The 21,121-nt window shown below is 38.0% G+C and overlaps 1 protein-coding gene across 1 annotated transcript in view; it reads right to left on the bottom strand.

Moving 5' to 3' along the window:
• LOC137410599 (ER degradation-enhancing alpha-mannosidase-like protein 2) overlaps positions 1 to 21,121 on the bottom strand; it is a 21,871-nt gene extending 750 nt beyond the window's left edge. Inside the window, exons 1-9 of the mRNA XM_068096045.1 lie at positions 21,009 to 21,121; positions 6,234 to 6,392; positions 5,903 to 6,013; positions 5,127 to 5,272; positions 3,414 to 3,539; positions 3,015 to 3,226; positions 2,460 to 2,601; positions 2,182 to 2,306; positions 1,228 to 1,372 (exon numbers count right to left, since the gene is read on the bottom strand). Coding sequence (XP_067952146.1) covers positions 1,228 to 1,372; positions 2,182 to 2,306; positions 2,460 to 2,601; positions 3,015 to 3,226; positions 3,414 to 3,539; positions 5,127 to 5,272; positions 5,903 to 6,013; positions 6,234 to 6,343 — 1,117 coding nt within the window. The 5' untranslated portion in view covers positions 6,344 to 6,392; positions 21,009 to 21,121. The remainder of the gene's footprint in view (positions 1 to 1,227; positions 1,373 to 2,181; positions 2,307 to 2,459; positions 2,602 to 3,014; positions 3,227 to 3,413; positions 3,540 to 5,126; positions 5,273 to 5,902; positions 6,014 to 6,233; positions 6,393 to 21,008) is intronic.

Raw genomic sequence — 21,121 nt, 5'->3', positions numbered from 1 at the left:
GTGATATGCCCATTACGTGCCAATAAGGAAAATTCACACATTAATTAAAAATAAATTGTTCCTGCACACCTGCTCAATTTGGTCTAATACACAAGTCCCTCAGCTGCTTGGAAACTTGTTCTTAATAAAAAAAAGAGTAGGCAAATCTAAATCTAATAAACTAACTACCCATTAGATTTACAAACAATTGCATTGTATTAGTAAGATAATGCTGAATGGCAGTGTCAACTAAAATTATATTATGTGTGTGCTGCGTCACAATAAAATGTATCCAATCTATATTTGTAACACACGCTGTCTTATTGGCTGAAGCATTGTGTAAAACTAAATATTAGTTAGCATTTATTAAATTGTCCAGTGACACATAAATGAACCTACAGCGAATTAAGCAATGAACTTACAGCGTAGCAAGTTTTAAGCACCAAGACATGATATTGCATAACAATGGTGGCCATTAAACAGTGGTGCTTGTTTATCGTAGTATTGATCTCCAAAATTATAAAAGGATTGTCTATAAAAAATTCTAGCTGATACTTGAACACTGTATGAAAATGTAATTGTGACGCGCAAATCCATTAACTTTAGTGATATTTTTATTGGGTTGTTATTTGAAACAATTGGTAAAATAAGTATACACACTGAATACACTTAATTTCAGCTAAAAAGAGTCCTTATCCAACATATTTACAATGAATACAAAAGCATCCGATGATAATTGAAGGATGGGGTAGGGTGGAAAATGAGCAAGTATCATTCGATTGCTTTCAATAACCCGGCTTACAATGACCACCTGTAGCTACGCTAAGCATTTCAACATATTAATAGGTAATTGAATAAATAGCATAAAAATGGCAAAAGTCCAAACAGCAGTGATCATTATTGCTATATTTAGGGTGCATAACTTAATCGAGTAAATCAAAAACAAATACCAGCAATTTTTGGCAGAGCATGCGTCAAGGATCTTTCAACCTTGATATTAAATTACTTTAGAGACTGAATTTTATTAGTGGAGCCACTCGCTCAATGCACTGGAATATCAGAGCCCATAACGCTGACATATGGGAGAATCGGTATTTCACGATACCTGTCTAGTTGTAGGTGGTGCTAATGGACATCTTTCCTCCTCGTATCAGTATTACTTGTTGTGTTCAGGCCAAACCGGTCTCAATAGCTATCATTGTTTTATCATATCAGTATTAGATGATTTTGTCTAGACTTACAACCTACCTGGTCTAAGTGGGTATCCTTCTCTTCCCGTATTGGCTGTAAGTTTAGTTAAACTATAGAACTCAGGTGTTGCACCAAACTGTTCAAACACTTGAAAGTAGTTTAATATGGTTTTTCGGCCTTTTTCCGCATCCCCCATCAGTGCCTGCCAACAGACATCACCTAAATCAGTTCCTTCCTACTGTTCTGAGAGTTAGCTACAGCAACAGTCATTAAAGCTAATGGAGAATCGTCATGTTTTTTTGTGCGATTATAGCGGTTTACGCTAGGTTCGAAGCTTGCGAGTGTCTAAAGGTGAAATTAAATCATTGATTTGGAGATGACTCGTTGCTGTTGTATTGAATACACACCAAAGCCGTAAAATCTACAATTGAAAACGTACATGTATTTACGACAAGTTGTTTTCCTGCAATACAAAAAAGAATTTTATAAAAGATCAAAAATTACCGACACAAACCTTTTGCCGTCTTCAAAAAAAACATTCACTGAGCTAATTCAAATAGTCCAACGAAACCAATTAACACAATAAATGTCAAAATGTTCTCATCTGAAAAAATGTTTATTAATCAGCTGTGTGTTGCTCATTGGAATTGAAAACCGTAACGCCAAGCTTGGATGGAGGATAATTACCGGAAGTAAAAACGTGTTGAGACACAGGGCCAGCCACCGAAGGCAGTCCAATCCCCCTGCCAAACCACCACCACAGTTGGCCGAACACAACACACCCGAAACAACTCTTGTGGCCACTTGGACCCAAACACAACAATGATTTAATTGACTAAGGACAATAAAAGTGGTGCGTGAGTAATAAACAGAAAAGACTACTTGGGTTCTTTTACAGCGATTATCCAGAAAAAACTACTTGTGGTAGAGTTTCCTGACAATGATAGCAGCTAGAAAACAGTTGATAGAAGAGTTAAGTTAGCATAATTAATGCAGTACTAGCCAAATTACCTGAATACCTGGCCAGAAAGCCTCCAGTGATTGAAAAACGGGGAGTGTCACAGCTCCAGTTTTCATGTTGACCCAGAGATACCAATCATCCTTCTTTAGGGCCTCTTCGAACCGTGTCGTGTAAGCTGCAGAGTGCACTTTCACCGTTTAGCATTCATTCAGACACTGCCAGACCATTTCTAAGCCTGACCAGCATATAATCACTTAGTAACGTAATCAATGGCAGCTAAAGTAAAATGGCTATAGATAAGAAATGAAAGAGAATAGCTGCAGAGAACCATCAAGCTGTTCCAGGAAGCGGTCAGTATGTAACAGGACTCCTCCCTTCAGCAGGTATTCAAAGTAGGAATCTACACCAGCACCTATTCCAGAGTCCAATGCTGTCCATTCTCCAGTATTAACATTTATGTGATTGCCCACCTGTATGAGGACGATGAAAGACTTGATAATTGGGAGTAGCAGTAAATACACATCATCTCAGCATTTGTGTACACAAATTACATTATATTGTGTTAATGTCTTAATCCCTGAGAAAAAAACATTTATAATGGTGATTTTTGAAGTTGCCCTCAAACAACTGACAATATGTAGGGAAACATGACTGATTCATGTGATACGAAGGAGGAAAACCTATGATAGCTAATGAAAAATATAATTTATGGAACTATGGCAGGTTTACTGTCTAATGGCTGAGTTGTCTTAAGCATTATATTAATGCCATGCTCACAAAGTACGACACTGTTTCACAGTGAAACACTACATCGAGACAAAAGCGATGAATGTGTCACAAGAAGCTGGTGACCGCTGGAGTTTATTGTTTACTAAAAACTGACCAGCCCTATATTGCTTTTCCTTTGCCAGAGGGCATCCATAGCTCGGACTGCTGTATTCTCGTAGAGAGGATTTCCTGTGAGGCGAGATAGGGTACCAAACTCCACCAAAAATGTACCAACACCAGCTGTACAGGTGACAGGTGTCTCCCCTTTAGGCACTCCATAACGTAAGTTAACAGTTCCATATGGCATTCCTGTCGCCGTGGCAAATGCTGTAAAATATTTGCTACAAAAAACCTTTCCGATTTTTCAAACCTACTGCTGAGTAATAAAATTACCATATAAATGGAGGGGAAGGAAACGCAACTGGCCACAATTAACACCTGGAATCTCAGCCTGTCTGTTGTGATTCACAGGTTCATAGGCTAGTTGGCAATGAGAAGCATGTTTGACGAGTACCTGGAAGAAGGCGTTTGGCTACTTCCTCAGCCAGCCTAAGAAGAGGACCTTGACACGGCCATCCAAGCTCTAGCTCCAAGCCACCTCTATGAGACAGTAGATGGGCAGAAAGCAGGCCTCCAACCACTACCAAATAATGCTCAGTCTAGCAAATTTAAATGCAGACCTGTCATTACCAAGAGGATACAAGTCTATATTCAAAATAAGCAAAGTCATTAGTGCTGTTAATTACCACAAAGATCATTACAATCAAATCTTGACCTACAATCACTTAGACGTTTTAATTTGTCTAATTGTTTTATATAAACCAGTAGATATGCGCGCAGCTCTCCTTTATACAGTTTAGGTCTAAAGTACTCGATGAAGATTAGGCAGCACTCTATTTCTTCCTACTTTAAATTTCAACATCATGAAACAAAGTAAGACTAGGGTAAGCAGCATTAGTGCCAAAAAAAGAAAAACAGTAATGTTTGGTTTTAAAAGTAAAACAATTAGGAAAAAAATCAACAGCAAACATCTACAAATAAATTCTTTAAAAAGTATTCGAAGCTGTTTAATAGTTGTGTTGAAGCAAAAATAAAAGTGATGCAAGGAAAAGAAAGCTAGTACGAACGGAGAAGCCAGCAGTGATAAATAAGAACCAGATGTAAAACAATTCCGATATAAGAGCGAAAAATATGAATTATGTTAAGTTTCCAGATCAATTAGTCGAAGAAGACTTGCGCCTATCACTATTGCCACTTCTACCAGCGCACTGCCCATCTCTTTGGTAACCAAACACCTCAACTCATCTGTCTTTAAGGTAAAGATGAAGCAATAATAGAAAATTCTTCTTTGTTATCACTTAATTCGTTCAGTTTTATTTATTTATATAGTCTAGTTGCTTAAACAGTTTTATATAATGGACTTGTTTTAATGCTATATAGTTTTATATAATGGACTTGTTTTAATGCTACATAGTTTTATATAATGGACTTGTTTTAATGCTATATAGTTTTATATAATGGACTTGTTTTAATGCTATATAGTTTTATACAATGGACTAGTTTTAATGCTATATAGTTTTTGAGCTGTAGAACAATTTTAAGTAAAATACAACACATTTCTATAAGTTTTTGACCTACAAAGTGGGTATTGGAATGGCTTAGCTCAATGTATCAAAACCTGTAGCTGGAAGACGCATATGTACAACAAAAGGCAAAAACGTGATATTTGCTGCAGGTTCTAGGAAAGCTCTTTAAACCCCTAATGACAGATAAACTAGTGAGCAAGTTGTGCCGTTGATTACACAACTCTAATATCAAGGCAGAATCTTTAATGAATAAAAGCAGTATCCGTCCGTCTAGCCAAAGCGACGCTAAGATCATTAAGGCAAAAGTTTGCCTCGGACGGGCATCGAACTTGGAACGTCAAATTTAATGGCGAGCACGCTACCATTATAAGACTAGAGAGCCCTAACGACGCACTAGATAGTTCACCATATACTGATTACTCATGATGATCTCTCACGATGCATGAGACTGCCAAGTGTATTAGTTTTCCTAAAAGAACTTCAATAGAAATTGGTGAAGTAATGATCAGCCCTCCATATACCTACGACAGGAACCACAACTCATTCATCATGAGGCCACATAGCCCTATTAGAGTAAAGGGAGGTCTATGGTACCTCCAGATAAGTAATTGGTTAACATAAGATAGTGGCAGTGAGTTTACCTCTTATATTGGTTTCAAATACTGACACATTGATGTCTTTATCAAAGTCAGTATTTCCAAGGACAAGTTGCACGACTCGTTGGAACTCTGTGTAGTTTCCCATGACAACGAGAGTATCCATTGCATCGATCAGAGACAATGAGTAGCTGGAAGGAATCAGCAATAGATTAAACAATGGAGTGTACACACACATAGATTCCTCATACAGTATTTTAGTTTTGGCCCTACTGCTGCCTCTGATGACTATTTGCGTCTAAAAATGTATATACCGGTATTCAGTGTCTGGAAGTAGCTTTATTTCACCTGCTTCAGTGATATGAATGCTATCATATATCAGGTGTTGCACTATTGGAAGGTAATATTTCTAGCAGATACCATAGTGTACCTTACCATTGTCATGTAATTTACTATCATATAATCGCTATTTTAGAGACATCTAATCATGATCTGGAGTAAGAAAGAAAAACCTAGGTACTTGTGGGTCGTATAACGCACTCACTATAAACCACGAGTTGGCTAGTTGCTTAAACACAAAAGGTCTAGTCTCTTAGCGAGAGATGAACAGAGATGGCTTGTACCATTTTCCAAGTGCCTCTCAAAGAACTCAAATATAGCAATGATGAGAAGCAGCAAAGAAAATGTGTACTCCTTTATTTTGTCTTTCTTTTGGCATGTAACGAAAAGCATCATTTTGTCGGTGATTATCGATGCCAATACAAAGTTATACATATATACATTTTGCGTAGGGTATATGAGGAGAGTTGGTATGAACTAACCTGCCCCAGGTGTTGTGACCGTCACAAGTGAGAGGGCGCAGCTCATCATATGGAAAAGCGTGATTCATATAGCCATTGTAGGCGTGATAGAACATGGATTTGGCCTTCTCCCTGCGAATTATTTTGCCTATCAAATTCTTCAATACTCACTAAGACTAGATTTTGGGCATCAAACAATATTTTTATTGGAGAAAAGCAGGCAAAGAAAAAAAAACATCTTGATATATCATTTTGATAGCTCCGTAGCTGTTAGTAACACTAAAGACTACGATTATCATAGCTAAAATAGGAAAAAGTAAGTCTGAGCAGTGAATAGTAGTGTAGTGCTCACCTGTATAACAAAATATTTTCTTTGTTAAAAAATTCATCATATAGAGTGCGGACAGGGTAAACCTTGAGGCTGAGGAAGAGTATATACAAGAAATATCTGCCTAGTTCCATTGCATCTAAGACTAGAGTTGGCCAGCAGCTGTGTTCCGCATCGTACGAGCTACAACAGAAACTGTCAAATAATTCAAAACAGCAGTGAAACTCTTCCAACGAATATAGGAGCAGTAAGTCCTTCAAGTGCACCATATCGTTGACGAATGATGAAAAAATCTATTTACTGGTAAACAAGTATTGCTATGAAATAACTTGAAACAGTTTTAGTAAGAAAAGTTGAGTTTGTGGTTCTGTCCCAAAGAAAGCATACGACAAACTACAGAACTCTCATTCTACATTCAACAATGAAATGAATGAGCTAGCATGACTAACATAGGCACAAATGTAAATTATATATTTACAGAAAAAAAGTAAGTCGGCATTTGTCATATTGGCTTTCAATGACTAGTGTCTTTTCAGGAACCAGGAAGATTTCTGCCACTACTTTCACCAATTACCAGAAGCAGTATTGGCCAAGAGATGTAAAACATCTCAAAATTCTGAAAACCAGTTGTTCGTCATTAACATAATGTGTAAAGGTTCATGGTAAAATCAACAGTTACATTCACCTCATCAGTATGCTTACACCAAACTAGGCACCTAAGTCTTACTTGTCATGCAACAAACTGGTAAAAAAAAATTCTATTATCAAACATAATCTATGGTTTAATAAAAACGCTATACCAAAGTTGACAAAGCATACAAGACCATGCGGGTACAAAGAGTGCACTTTGTTCTACAACATTTTGTTTCCATGAACTGATAGTATGCAGTTGTTCAGTCAGTAGTAACACTGCACTTTACTGAACCAACTGTGAGTGTGATTTCACTCATCATCAGCATTTAGACCATACAAAAGCTTCCTGCAGTCTCTCAAATGTGAAGGACTATTGAAGCATTCAAGTTTTCTCGTTGACTCATTTCAGATGACAATATACTACTCATTGATGTAATTACTAAAAGTATTGGATAATAATTAAGAGGCATAAACTGATATGATAATGTATTTTACAACTAACCAAATCTGTCAACGAATGCGACCTAATACCTTAAACAGCTGCTATTCTATGGCTGGTCTAACCCTTATGTGAGGCTTTCACTAGAGTTGAAGCCAATTTAAATGTTTAAAGAAGGCTCAGCTATATTAAATGGTTTAGTATACAAGTCCAGTATAAAAACACGGATAGTCATCACTAAGGTTCTAAGAGATATAAGACAGGCTTCAAATGGAACAGCACCTAAATTATGATAAATGAGACAAGCAGTATATTGGCACATGACATCCAATAGCATAGTGAGCAATGCGTGGCATATCAAATGGCCTCCCCAGATTTCTGTAAGAACATCTTAAACAGCAACAATATTCTCGATCTGTCCTTATCATAAAATAGGAATGGATCACTTCTTGTATAAAAACAACAAACACTTGATCATGGTAAATGTCTAACAGACTTTCTTGAAATGAAATCATTGATGACATCTGATGGTAGCCAGATTATAACAACTGACAAGAGAACTATTGCTAGATATGGCTTATCAAGTCCAGTACACCAAGATAATAAATAACAGTTTACAGCCTGAAAGTTCAAACTATTCGATGAAGTATCAACACTCTGCTACATCTACACATCACACACAATCCAACAGAAAGGCTATTAAGAAAGATTGCAAAAAGAATGATGAACGGGTCTTAAAGACCTGTTCTTCACTTAGGTACCTAATGATTAGGAACATTCTTTCATAAGGGTTTTCATTATTGCCAGCTCAGAGCCAGTTAGAAAAAACCATTGTGTGTTACCCGAGATTACCAGGTCGATAGTTAAGAGAAAGTGCAAAAATGTTTTGAAAAAACATTGAAGAACCTTCCAATCTTAAGCAAGGGCATACCAGCTCTGTTAAATGACTTCAAACTCAGAAGGCAAGGCGGCAGAAAAGCAAAGTAGCACGAGAACTAGCAGACAGTTTTATGTGGTAGCAAACTCTAAAGGCAATATTTTGCACATAAACAGAATAAATAACCGGTAATCAAGAGAACAGGGTCCGCCTTCCCAAGGAATGATTGGCACCAACGAAGTGACTGGCAATTCTCACCAAAAGTCTGGTGGCCAATCGAGCACAATAAATCAACAATATCTCGAGGAGCCAGAACACAGGTGTATAGATATTCAACAACTGGAACGACGCATCATTCAAGTTGGATGTCGGAAACACTTTTCTGGCTAGAGAAAGATCCCAAATAGCACAACTCATTTTGATGGTGGTAACAGAGGTCAAACAATACAGAACTGAAACATGACCAAGCCGATGGGTCACCAAGGACTTGGCGAAAAAATGCACATTGCTTTCACTCGTGATTACCAATAATGATGGCCACTATCTTATATTCATGCTGGCAAGACTCTTTCCTGCTATCCACAAATCAAAAGCAAGAAACAGAATTTACTACAGTATCATTGGTCTAATATTATTATTTTATATCTGCTTAAACTCTGCTTGTTTGAATAAATAAAACTCAGTTATCACAATGAGTTGCCTAGCTACTGATAGATCGGTAGCTAGTTTTTTTTTTACAAATCATCTTCTTCAGATTTGTTTATATCACAGACTGTTAAACTTTAATTCGTCCAAATTTGTTCCGACTTTTTTTACTTGAAGAAGTCATCAGCTATAAATTGTTGTATGGAAATACCAGCGAAACCATATCCAACAAGGGAATAAAACCAGGACGACAAGAAATATGTGCAATACATGCAGTCAGCAAAGCGCCTGGTATATCAAAAAATCATCAGAAAAACCAGTTAATAAAGATGCATCAACAAGCAGATCAGAAATTGCAAGTGAAAGAAATCAATCAAAGAAGAAGTGTCAATCAGCAAGCCAGAAAACCACCAAAAAAGGTAAGAGGCGATGACGCATACACAGCTCTGCCAACCTCTACCAGACAACCAAAATTATAGGAGTTGGTCATCATGCCAATCAGTACATTTCCGTGACGTACTCAACACAAGTTCACTCAAATACCAACCCTCTAAAACATAAAAAACAGAACCTGAGCACCTAAACATCTTTTCGCAGGCTGACAGAGACATCTATAAAAGAGAACAGCTTCAATGACTGTCTCTTTCAACTGTTAAGCCTATTTCTACTTGGATTGGCAAGGCTCCCTTTTGGTTGTCTGTCAAAACTCATAGATTTACGAGACTGCGCAAAAACATGGGCAACTGTTGGCGTAAAAGTGTAACCTTAATTGGTTGATTTTAATCTTTTGTCACTAGTATTGTTTTAGAATTTTGTTAGTTGTGTATATTAAGTGTTAGACTTATAGAAATAAAAAACTATCCTTAACTGGTAAATATTGGTGTTGCGTATGAATTAGCACTTTTACTAGTATCTGAACCAGCATTAATCAAATTAGTTCCTACAATCTAAGTAAAAGCGCACAAACTAAACATAGTAAAAAATAGAATAAGATGACTGCAAATTAACACTGATGTAGGTGTGGATGCGGAATAATTGTGTATAACATAATTTTCTCTAGCTAACACATAACATAATACTCAGGATTATGTTTAATACTGTATCCTAAGGCCATTGTACATGCTTATCATTATGTAGTTAAGTAGTTTGAAAATATACATGTGCTAAAATGATAAAACAATAAAAATGATCACAAGATCAACCGCTTGTGGTGAGCCAAAATGAATTTCTGTGCAAACTCCAGATGCTCAGCAAGATAGTGAATGGAATCCAATGTTAAAAAGAGCAAAATCTTCGTGTTCAACACGCTTACCAAAATTTTTATGCTAGTATGCAAACTGAATAGGAAATTACTGGAGCAAGTAGCTGAAAGTCAGTACCTAGCAGAGACAGTATAAGAGACTTTGAGATTCAATAACCATATAGTCTAAACGTGCACTTCACTGTGCACCTCAGAGGGCAATGCTTTTAGCATATAAATCTCTTTGTCTGCTTCATTTTGAGTATGCAACTGCAGCCTGGAATCCGAGTAACAAGTGAAAAATACATAGTTTGGAACAGGTTCAAAACTTAGCATCAAGGCTTATAGCAGAAATCAAAGGCACTAAAGGAATCACCGATGCCATGGAACAACTTGATATTACCCCGCTACAACAAAGAAGACAACAACTGCAACTACATCTGCTAATGAGAATCTTCAATGAAAAAGAGACCCATCCTGCTCTAACAGAGTCATGCGATGAAATTATGAATTGGCCAAACAACGCCATCAAAACTAAAGCTCAATGTTTGAGCTCTAGTTTGACACTTCAGTGTCAAACTAGAGCTCAAACATTGAGTTCACTAAAGTTCAAACTAGAGTTCACTTCAGTGTACTGAAGTACTGAAGTGAACTCTAGTTTGACACTTCAGTGTCAAACTAGAGTTCACTTCAGTACACTTCAGTGTAAACAAAGAGCAGTCTCTATCACAATAGTTTTCTACCAAAAACTATCAAAGAACTCACCGGACCAAAAAAAACAAAAAACAGTTCCGCAGAGCAGCAGGGCGTTACAGTTCCATTAGAGATGGACGATGAATACTGATATGCTAATATCCTATCTTTGGGAGTTCTCTTCTCGATATATCGAGTTACCAATAACTACCGGATGTTGGTGATACAATCAACTACCTACCGAATTAAAATAACTATCGACCTATCAGTCAAATAAAACATTGTGATGACAGAAAAGAATTTAAAAAATCTCAATAATTATTAAGGGAACAAGGATTGTCATGGCATAAAATCTACTGAAATGATAAGATTGTGTGTGTGCAAGAGTAGTCTTCAAAAGATTCAGTTGGATGCTTAGGCTTCAGTCAGCATTTATTAGGATAAAGAAAATACCTTTGATTCATTAACAACATTACAGCCACAATAATCGTGATATCATGATCCACAACAATCGTGATATCAGGACCCATGAATAAAAAGGATGAACTGCAGAAAAAAAACAATTTGCAGCAAAAAAATGGACAAACAATGTAGTGAAATAAGGAATTTGCCCTCTGAGCTACCTACCAGGTAGCTCATAACTATTCTCAAAGAAAGATATGGCAATGAACACACGATCGCCAGGAACTTCCACAAAAGGCTAAGCGAGTGGCCTCAAATTAGACCGAAAGATCCTAAAGGCTTGAGAGAGTTTAGTGACTATCTTTGTTACTTGCAAACAGCAATGAAGTCAATGCCTCAACTGGGGATTCTCAACAACTGCATTGGAAACGAAAGGATGACCACCAAACTACCTGACTGGTTAAAACGAAAATGGCCGATAGTGGGTCAAAAACGACAGACTGAGCAACGTTACCCAACATTTACAGAGTTCTCAGAGTTCGTCAAAGAAGAGGCATATATTGCCAACCTAGAGATCTCAACAGGCATGATTCAAGAAAAACCCCAAAACGTCCCGAAAAGAGAAACCTTGGAACCTTCTAAACAACTGTAGAAACTAAATCTACACAGCAGTGTGCATTTTGTAACCAAAGAAATCACCCTACTAGTGATTGCTGGAAGCTACAGAAGGTAAACAAAAAAGAGAGACAGGATTATCAAAGAGAAAGGACTATGCTTCCGATGCTTGAGGACAGGGCACAGATCTAAGGCATGTGTCGAAAAAAGGGAATGTTTGATCTGCAAGAAACTTCACGCAATTGCTAACTACAACAGTAACTGGTCACCCAAGTACCGGAGTGACAAGAACACAGCATCTCAATCCAAGCCTCAAAATGGTGTTCAACTTCAAGAGGTTAACATGAATCAGACCAAACCAAATCAACAGCAGTCTAAAGAACTTGGATGCAGAGCTACCAGGATACAGGGAAATATGACGATTCAGATAAATAAACAGATTCTAATCTACGGCGGCTTTTCGTTTTTAGCTTTCAAGAGCTTGTAATCACATTCCCATATATTTTGAACCTACAACACAATAGGGTAAGACATGGTGAATCATGATACCAAATAACTGTAATGTGAATTTTGTTGCAAGTCAACCTTTATTAATTGTCTGTAATTTCACAGGTTTCACGGTGTGAAGGCTTCAGCCCTATATGATTAACAATAAATATACAGTCATACTTCAACTTACGAGCTTAATGCGTTCCGAGACTGAGCTCGTATGTCAATTTACTCGCATGTTGGTGCAATTTATTTATATATAGAACAATTAAATATATATTTATTGATTTCCCTACTCGGTAAAATGCAAATAAAACACTCAAAACAAGATATTGTAACAGAAAGAACATGTTGATTATTGTCCTAACTTACCACTTGCTTTCAAAAAGCAACAAATAAAAAATAATGCAAGGAAATGTGTTAAATTAAAATGTAAAATTAAATATATACAATAGCAGCTAATGCTAGCATTTGCCAGAGAGAGATATATAAGTTATCCTTCATTATAACAGTTGACTTTGATAAATTTGGATTTTATCAAAGTCTTAAAAGACAAACTTGGAAGCAAATCTAAAAGCAAACTTTCATTTTTAACTTAACGTAATTAAAATTTCTTCGGCGTTCATAGTTTGAAGTTTCTCGCTAGTTAGCTAATTTTTCCTTTGTTTCGCTTTCACGACTAGCCGGCCGTTTTAAGATGAACCTATCTAAGGACGTTTGCCTTTGTCGCCCTTTCAACATGTCGCGATTAGGACGAACACAGGTGTCGTCACAAAGGTTTAATGCACGACCACTAGCCAACTTGTCCAATTGTCTATTTTTATAGTTTTGATAGATAGCAACGGCCTTTTCAAGTAGCGTCGTTTCAGTTACGCTGTCACCGGCCAATTGTTTATCTTATATCCAATGCCTGAGCGGTCTCTCCATCAGCGGTGGTGAAGATCGCCGCGCCGTTTAGAAACTACGGTTAGTACTTTTGCGAGTTAAATGCCCTGAATATAATCCTTCTGTTTGATAATTGTGGATGTATTTCTGTCATATTGCTGAGCTAGCTCAATCATGCATACACATTTCGCATATTTTTCAATAATTTTCCGTTTAATATCAATTGTTATCATTTGATATTAAACGGAAAGTTGCGTTCTTTTTCTTTGCATTGTTTTTCATTTTACTGGCAAACTTTCGGTCTACGCACAGAACTTTTAATTCACATAATTCTGCACTGAAAAGCGTGCACAAAAACACGGTACAAAAGTATAACCTGTGCAGTTGAAAAATACAGATTAATGCTGTTGTCATAAAACACCTCCGGCATACTTGGCAACTGACTCACGTGCTCGTATCTCAAATATGGCTCGTATGTTAGTGCTAAAACTTGCTTAAAAGCTGGCTCGTATCTCAAGTTTCTCGTACGTTGGAGCACTCGTAAGTTGAAGTATTACTGTGATCAACATCCGTGATTCAAATCTCTCAATAACAATCCGAGTACAAATATGAGTTTGGAGTTTCTATAAAACTCTACAAACATTATACGTGTATTGAGATGTGAACTATCGATTAGAAAAAGAAACTACCGGTAAGATAGATAACACGATAGGAGAGTTTCACTTCGATTTATATGATCGAGAAGACAACTACGAACATCGCAATCATTTATCGTTATTTTGTCTATCCCTAAGCTCCACACAGGACAGGTTGAGTTGGACTGTGTTATATTAATTAGTTATTATTATAAGCGTCATAAACACTACCTCCAAGATACAAGAAACCTGAAATAGGGGCCGCACGTTTCTACAAATTTAGAAAAAGATGACTCTGATGTGAACCTCAAATTAATTTGTTAACCTCCACAGACATCGGGCTGGCCAGCCAGATAAAATTCAGGCTACAGACACAACAACACCCAAAGGTAGTTATAAACACTAATACAACAGACTGTACTACTCAAAACAAATGCTAAGTATGTTGTATAACTGGGTTATTCCAATGCGTTAAAAAATATGGTTTTCTAGATAATACAGGGTTCCGGTTGAGATCCGAAATAAAGATGGCCGCACTATTTACTATTATTATTCATTAATCTAGACGCATCGTTTTTACTACCCATATTCACACATGGTGGCAGCGATATATTTGTGAAGTGGGAGATGAAGAAGACGCCCAACAACCACAGACTGTTATAGTACAACGTAATGCTCCTAGAATTGAGCCACCTGGTGAAATCATTCTTGATTGTGAACGTGAGCTCAACTTTAGACGTTTTAAGAGCAAGTGGCAATCATATTACATTTTGTCTAGGCTTTCTTTCAGCTTCTTCTTCACGCTGAAAGAAGATTCCAAGCGTGCTCTGCTCTTATATATAATCGGTGACAATGCTGCTAGAGTAGTTGAGAATAGCGATAAATACATAACAGACCAGTCACTCAACGCTATATTAGATATTCTTAAACAGTATTGTATAGGTGACAGAAACATTGTGCATTAGCGTCACAAATTTAATGTACAAAATCAACTACCTAATAAGCCATTTGACGCTTTCTATGCTGACTTACGTTCATTGGCAGACAGTTGTGCTTACAACTACCATCCTGCAACTACAGGTGGAGTTACCCCACTAGACGAGATGTTGAGAGATCGTATAGTGCTAGGTATTGTAGATGACAATGTAAGAAAGAAACTGATTTCTCAAGGCAACAATTTGACACTAGCTGAAGCGGTTAGGGTTAGCAGAAGCAATGAGGTTACGTCTGTGGTAATGCAATCGGTGGCAAAAAATGCAGGTCCTGAGACAATAGATGCTGTAGTAAAAAGGTCAAGTAATGAATCACAAAGACAGAGGCCTAGCCAACCAACAAGACAAAGAGACTATAACCAACACACTTCACAAACACAACAGCATCGAGTTGCTCCACTCAACACCAACACATACCAAAGCCTACGCAATCAATGTGGGAGGCAATCTCATGCTAAAAGAGATTGTCCTGCTAAAGATGCGAAATGCAGAAACTGTGGCGAGCTTGATCACTGGCAGGCTATGTGTAGAAGTAGAGCAATACATGAAGCTTCTACAGAGATTGATCAGGAGTATTTGTTTACTGGAGAACTCTGTATGAATCAAATTACTGAGAATACCTGGGTGGTTGAAGTGGATGTTAATGGAAATAAAACTAAATTCAAATTAAACACTGGTGTCGATGGTATCATTATCGGCGATAAAGAGCCATGGCTGAAAAACCAACAACTGGAGGAATCACATGTGACTTTACTAGGATCAGGTCGTAGACAACTTCCTATTCTAGGTACCCTGAAAGCTCGGCTGACTTACAAGGAAAGATCTATAACAGAAAAAGCATATGTCATCAAAGGCCAACCAGTTTTGCTTCTGATTAGACATGCTTGTGAAAAGCTAGAGCTGGTCACTTGTCACATCAAAGACCACCTGGAAGTGACAAAGGAAATTCGAATTGTTTTTCCAAATCTGTTTAGAGGGCTTGAACTTCTAAAAGGTTATTGTTACAAAATCTCATTTCAACATGAGAGCAAACCAGTCTGTATATTCACACCAAGGAAGGTACCACTGCCTCTAAGAAAGAAAGCTAGGCTAAAACTTGAGGAGATGGTACATCAAGGAGTGATATCACCTTTGACTGAGGCAGCATGCACTGCACCATGCCACTGCACTGACTGGTGCAGTGGCATGGCGCCAGTTTTAAAACCTTCAGGAGAAGTACGAATAAGTGTGGACTTAACTGGCCTAAACAGAGCTGTTAGAAGAAATTTTTTTCCTATGCCAGCAGTTGATGGCAGCATAGCTCTCTTAAAAAACAGCAAAGTATTCTCAAAACTTGATGCCAACAGTGGGTTTTGGCAGATATGTCTAGATGCAAGCTGCAAAAAGCTAACAACGTTTTTGACACCATTTGGCCGGTACTGTTATAACAGATTACCTTTTGGAATTTCCAGTGCTCATGAAATATTCTCATGAGCCATGTCAAGGTTGCTAACAGGCATAGATAATGTTATATGTCACATGAATGACATTTTAGTTAATGGTGCTGATGCCGAGAGCCATGACAGAACTCTACGCTTGGTGTTAGCTAGGTTGGAACGTGCAGGGCTAACCCTCAATGAAGCAAAATGTGACATCGGCAAGACTTCTGTAAAGTTTCTGGGTCACATAATTGACGCTGGAGTGAGTGCAGATCCTGCTAAGATGAAGGCCATACAAGAGTATCCAGCGCCGACTAACAAGACTGAGCTAAAAAGATTAAATGGAATGCTCAATCAGCTAGCTCTCGTTATACCTGATCTTTCATCAATGAATGCACCAATGAGGGAATTGTTGAAAGAAAGTAAGACATGGGTATGGGGACTCCCTCAAAAAGAGGTTTTCCACGAGATTAAAAGTCCTCACTTTAACAGCAGTCATATCCCATTATGACTGTTCACTACAAACTATTGTAACTACTGATGCTAGCCAATATGGAATCGGGGCCACCATGTTTCAGATTCAAAAAATTGGAACAATGAGGCCAGTTTATTATGCATCTAGGATTCTGGCTGACGTTAAAAGGAACTATGCAGTGATTGAGAAGGAAGCCCTTATGATGGTTGGGCTTGTGACAAGTTAGATCAGTTCTTGAGAGGTCTAGCTTTTACTGTGGAAACTGCCCACAAGCCACTCGTTCAGCTTATGAATGTGAAAGACCCGGACCAGGTGCCAGCCAGAGTTTGGAGAATGCGTCTTAAATTGATGCGATATGCTCCCAAATTTGAGTATGTTCGAGGCAGTCAGAATCATCTCTCTGATGCTCTATCTAGGGCACCTGTTAAGGAACCTTCTGTCGTAGATTTTGCCTTTGTCTCAGAACTGAATACCTGTACTTCACCAATAGCAATTGAAGATCCACAGATTAGCAAGATCAAAGAAGCACAGCGTATTGACACTATCTGTCAGGAGGTTCTGAAGTAAATGAGACTAGGTTGGTCCACTGACAAGACATACGCCAACACTGCATTACACCCATACTGGGACGAGAAGAGGCATTTCACAGAGGTTGATGGCTTACTGTTATATAATCAATGAATTGTTATTCCCAATGAGATGCGGCTAAAGGTTTTGGATCAGATTCACCAGGGCATTACAAAATGTCTAGGAAGCGCCAGGAGATCTGTTTGGTGGCCAGGTATGTCAGCTCAGATAAAAGAGATGGTGCAAAGCTGCCGCCAATGCAAGATCAACTCACCCACTCCTGTTGAGCCTCTCAATCATTCAACATTTCATGACAGCGCTTAGTCAAGACTTGGAGCAGACATATTTGAGTTTAAGAAACAACATTATCTACTGGTTGTGAGTATTATAGTCGCTATATAGAGGTCAGGCGATTGGACTTTATGGAGACTCTTACTGTCATAGACAAACTTGAGTCTATCTTTCTAGTACATGGTACCTCACAAGTCATGTCTAATAACAGTCCCAGTTTAGCTTTAAAGAATTTTAAGAGTTCTCTCGTTTTTACGGCTTTCAACATATTACTAGCTCTCCTCGCTATTTTAAGTCAAACAGAGAAGTTGAAAGAGCTGTTGGCACTGTGAAGAGGATGTGGATGAAATCAACAAATCCCTATCTGAGCTTAATGATCTACAAAACTACACCTTTAGAAAATGGCTTTACTCCATCGGAGCTGTTGATGGGCCGACTTCTCAGAACTACTCTGCCAATGAGAACTACTCTTGCTCAATCTTCTTTGCAAAGGGGCACTAAATCAGTAGTTGACAAAGAGAAAGAAATAAAAGAAAGGACCATGATGAACTACAACAAAAGACAGAGCACACCAGTTACCGGAGCGCAAGCCTGGCTCACGAGTTTACGTTAGGAACATGAAACGGGAGGGCACAGTACTAAGTAACATTGCTCCACGTTCTTACAATGTGCAGACTGCTAAGGGAACAATCAGAAGAAAAAGGAGTGCTCTGGTGTCTGTCCGGGTGAAGAGCCCCGAGTTACCATAACCTAAAGCTTTGATGCTGGGTCCAGAGAGTACAAAGGTGCCAGCACCTATGATTAACATTGAGGCCGACTCTTTAGGACTGCAGGCACCTGATCTGGATAGCCCAGAGGGCACAAGTGCGCATCTCACTCACTCCACCAGTTGTCCTAGATCAGGTAGGAGTTGTGCTCTGACTAGAGAGCAAAGAATACCTAAAAGACTAGAGGATTACCAGCTCGATAAATATGGACATGTATTCTGAAGGCAATCAATGCTACAAGCTACCTACCACTTAACTTTCTTTAAAGATAGCTGACTGATAATACTCGAGGATAGCAATTAACACAACATTAACTAATACTCTCATTTTCCGATTTATTTTACTACTATTTGTTCATGTTGTTTACTTACTTTATAAGCTTTCAAATCGTACGCTTACTTTAACTTCTGTTTTTAGTTTTCCCAAAAAGTCATTGTGTGATTCATTTAGTTCAGATGGTTACCAGCTTAAAAAGGGGGGTGTTGTATAACTGAGTTATTCCATCAAGTCAAGGAACATGGTTTTCTAGATAATACAGGGTTCTGGTTGAGATCCGAAATAAAGATGGCCGCACTATTTACTATTATTATTCATTGATCTAGACGCATTGCCTTTACTACCCATATTCACACAAAGTATTAATCTATTTTTTGAACACGACCTAAAATTGTTTGTACTGGCATTTAACTGGACACTTCTCTTAAATCCCTGAATGGTTTAATGTAAAGAAATCTACGAGCTAATACCACCAAAGCTTTCTCCCAAGGATCATACGTGAGATGAGCGGCTACCTAGCTGACAGCTAAGCATGATTAGCAACTTGCTGAACCCTGGGCAAAATATATCATTAGGCGCAGCTGAAAATATGAGGCACTTTCAATCATTCAATCAGTAATTGAATGAGTAGTAAAATTCACCGCTAAAATACGAAGTCATGAGGCTTTTATTTTGAAAAATTTTATAACTTCACAAAATTACGTTATTAAATTAAATATTACTCTGGCATCTGAATGCTATATCCTAGCCTGCCTCATAGATTATATAAAAAAGGAACATCCAAGCATTATGAACTCGTTTCTTTTTGCCATCAGTCTTGGCTCGACACATTTGTACTAATGGTCGGGCAGAATTGTTATTACTGTCCAATCCTAAGAGCCGGTAAACCTTCCTGACCAATCATCGTGCGCACCATGATCTGGATGGTTGCGGATAGCAGTACGCGCAATACGGGTAACTGGACTCGTCAACATTGTAAATCGAAGTTGTCTTTACATATACTACGAACAATTTGGACGTGACTCTAGTTTGAGCAGTCGATTCCTTCAAAGCTTTCTACACGCGAGCTATCTCAATCATAGATCAATGATCTCAACTAATCTATAGATTACCGTAACTACGGTATACGTACTGTATACATTTTGTTTTGCCGTTTTTGTTAGAGTCCACCTTAATCACCGTTAATAGTAGGGTGCTTGCTGCTGCTCTTACAACCGCTGATGTAACCAAATGCCATATTTAAAATCGGTATTACATGTATAACTATTATTTATTAAGCCTTCAACTATACTTTTGTTAGCTGTGCAACAAAGTTCACCAATTTAATGCTCCTGAAATTTGCTGTCTTTGTTAAGAAAAGAGCCAGATTACCCAGAATCACTGCTATAGAACTGCATTTTTCAAGTCCTTTGATTTCATCCATAATTGTCTTGAAATATGCATATAGCACTCGGTCCTTTCTTTCCATTGGCTTTAAAAATCATAAATGGAAATGGCCATTACGCTCAGTTGTTACCGTAACAGAGAATAATTGTCATCACTCACATTTGGTGTCAACTTATTACGGTAATAAAAAAATGAGCTGTTTACAATGCGCAGATACTTATGAGGGCAATAAACTAGCGAAACACCCATTATAAACGTGCTGGTATAGACAACTACGGAGTAGTTGTATTCAATTGCCACGATTAAAAACATGCAAACAGTTCTTGCGTGAGCCTAATAATAGGTAGAAATCTGACTTTCGCTTATGCATCTCCGGGATAATCGACGATCTTGTCCGGGTGCACGGGGTTAGTTGTAGCGAGTCAGACACACTAAGCAGTAATAAAATAAGACAATGTATTGCGCTACTAAACGAAAGCTATATTGATTTGCTTGTTAAAAACCATTCGTATTGATATGCGATACACATACCTGCCAACTCTCACGCATTGGGCGTGAGAGTACACATAATAGTACATGCGATACATAATAGCACTTGTCCTCTTGACATGGGATTTCAAGATGAATTGCCTACGTTGTATGCATGTTCAGAACAGACGCCATTTTGTCACGCCTTTTGATATGAATGTAAGTGTATGAATGTAGTGACAAGTGGTAGCTAAGAATCTTAAAACTTTCAGTCAGGCCTATGTCAGGGGTCTCAACCAGACCTGCCAACCCAAGAGTGGGGCAATGCGTGAGATTTGGTTTTGGGGCAATTGATGTATCAATGATAGTATATATAAAATTGTGGACGTTGGGGCAAAAATCTCACGCATTTTCATTTTTTCTTTGGGGTGATTGCGTGAGTCTCACACCCAATGCGTGAGAGTTGGCAGGTATGGTCTCAACTACTCGGATTTAATCCGAATTGGTCGGATTTGAAGTTCAAAAGCAGTCACTCGGACGGATTTTGTCCAATAAAGGTTTATGCTCGGATTCCTTGTAATCTGCTAGGATTTTTCAACCACTTACTCGGATTTTTTTGTTTACATTTCTTATCAGCTTAATCCCTGTGTTAAAAGAGATATAAATTCATTAAAAATTTTATTTAAAGAAGTTTAATTAATTAGCAAGACGTCTTTGTC

Source organism: Watersipora subatra, chromosome 1 (genome assembly GCF_963576615.1).
Source record: "Watersipora subatra chromosome 1, tzWatSuba1.1, whole genome shotgun sequence".
NCBI lineage: Eukaryota > Metazoa > Bryozoa > Gymnolaemata > Cheilostomatida > Watersiporidae > Watersipora > Watersipora subatra.
Note: the sequence above shows the minus strand (reverse complement) of the source record. Positions and strands in the feature narration are given on the sequence as shown.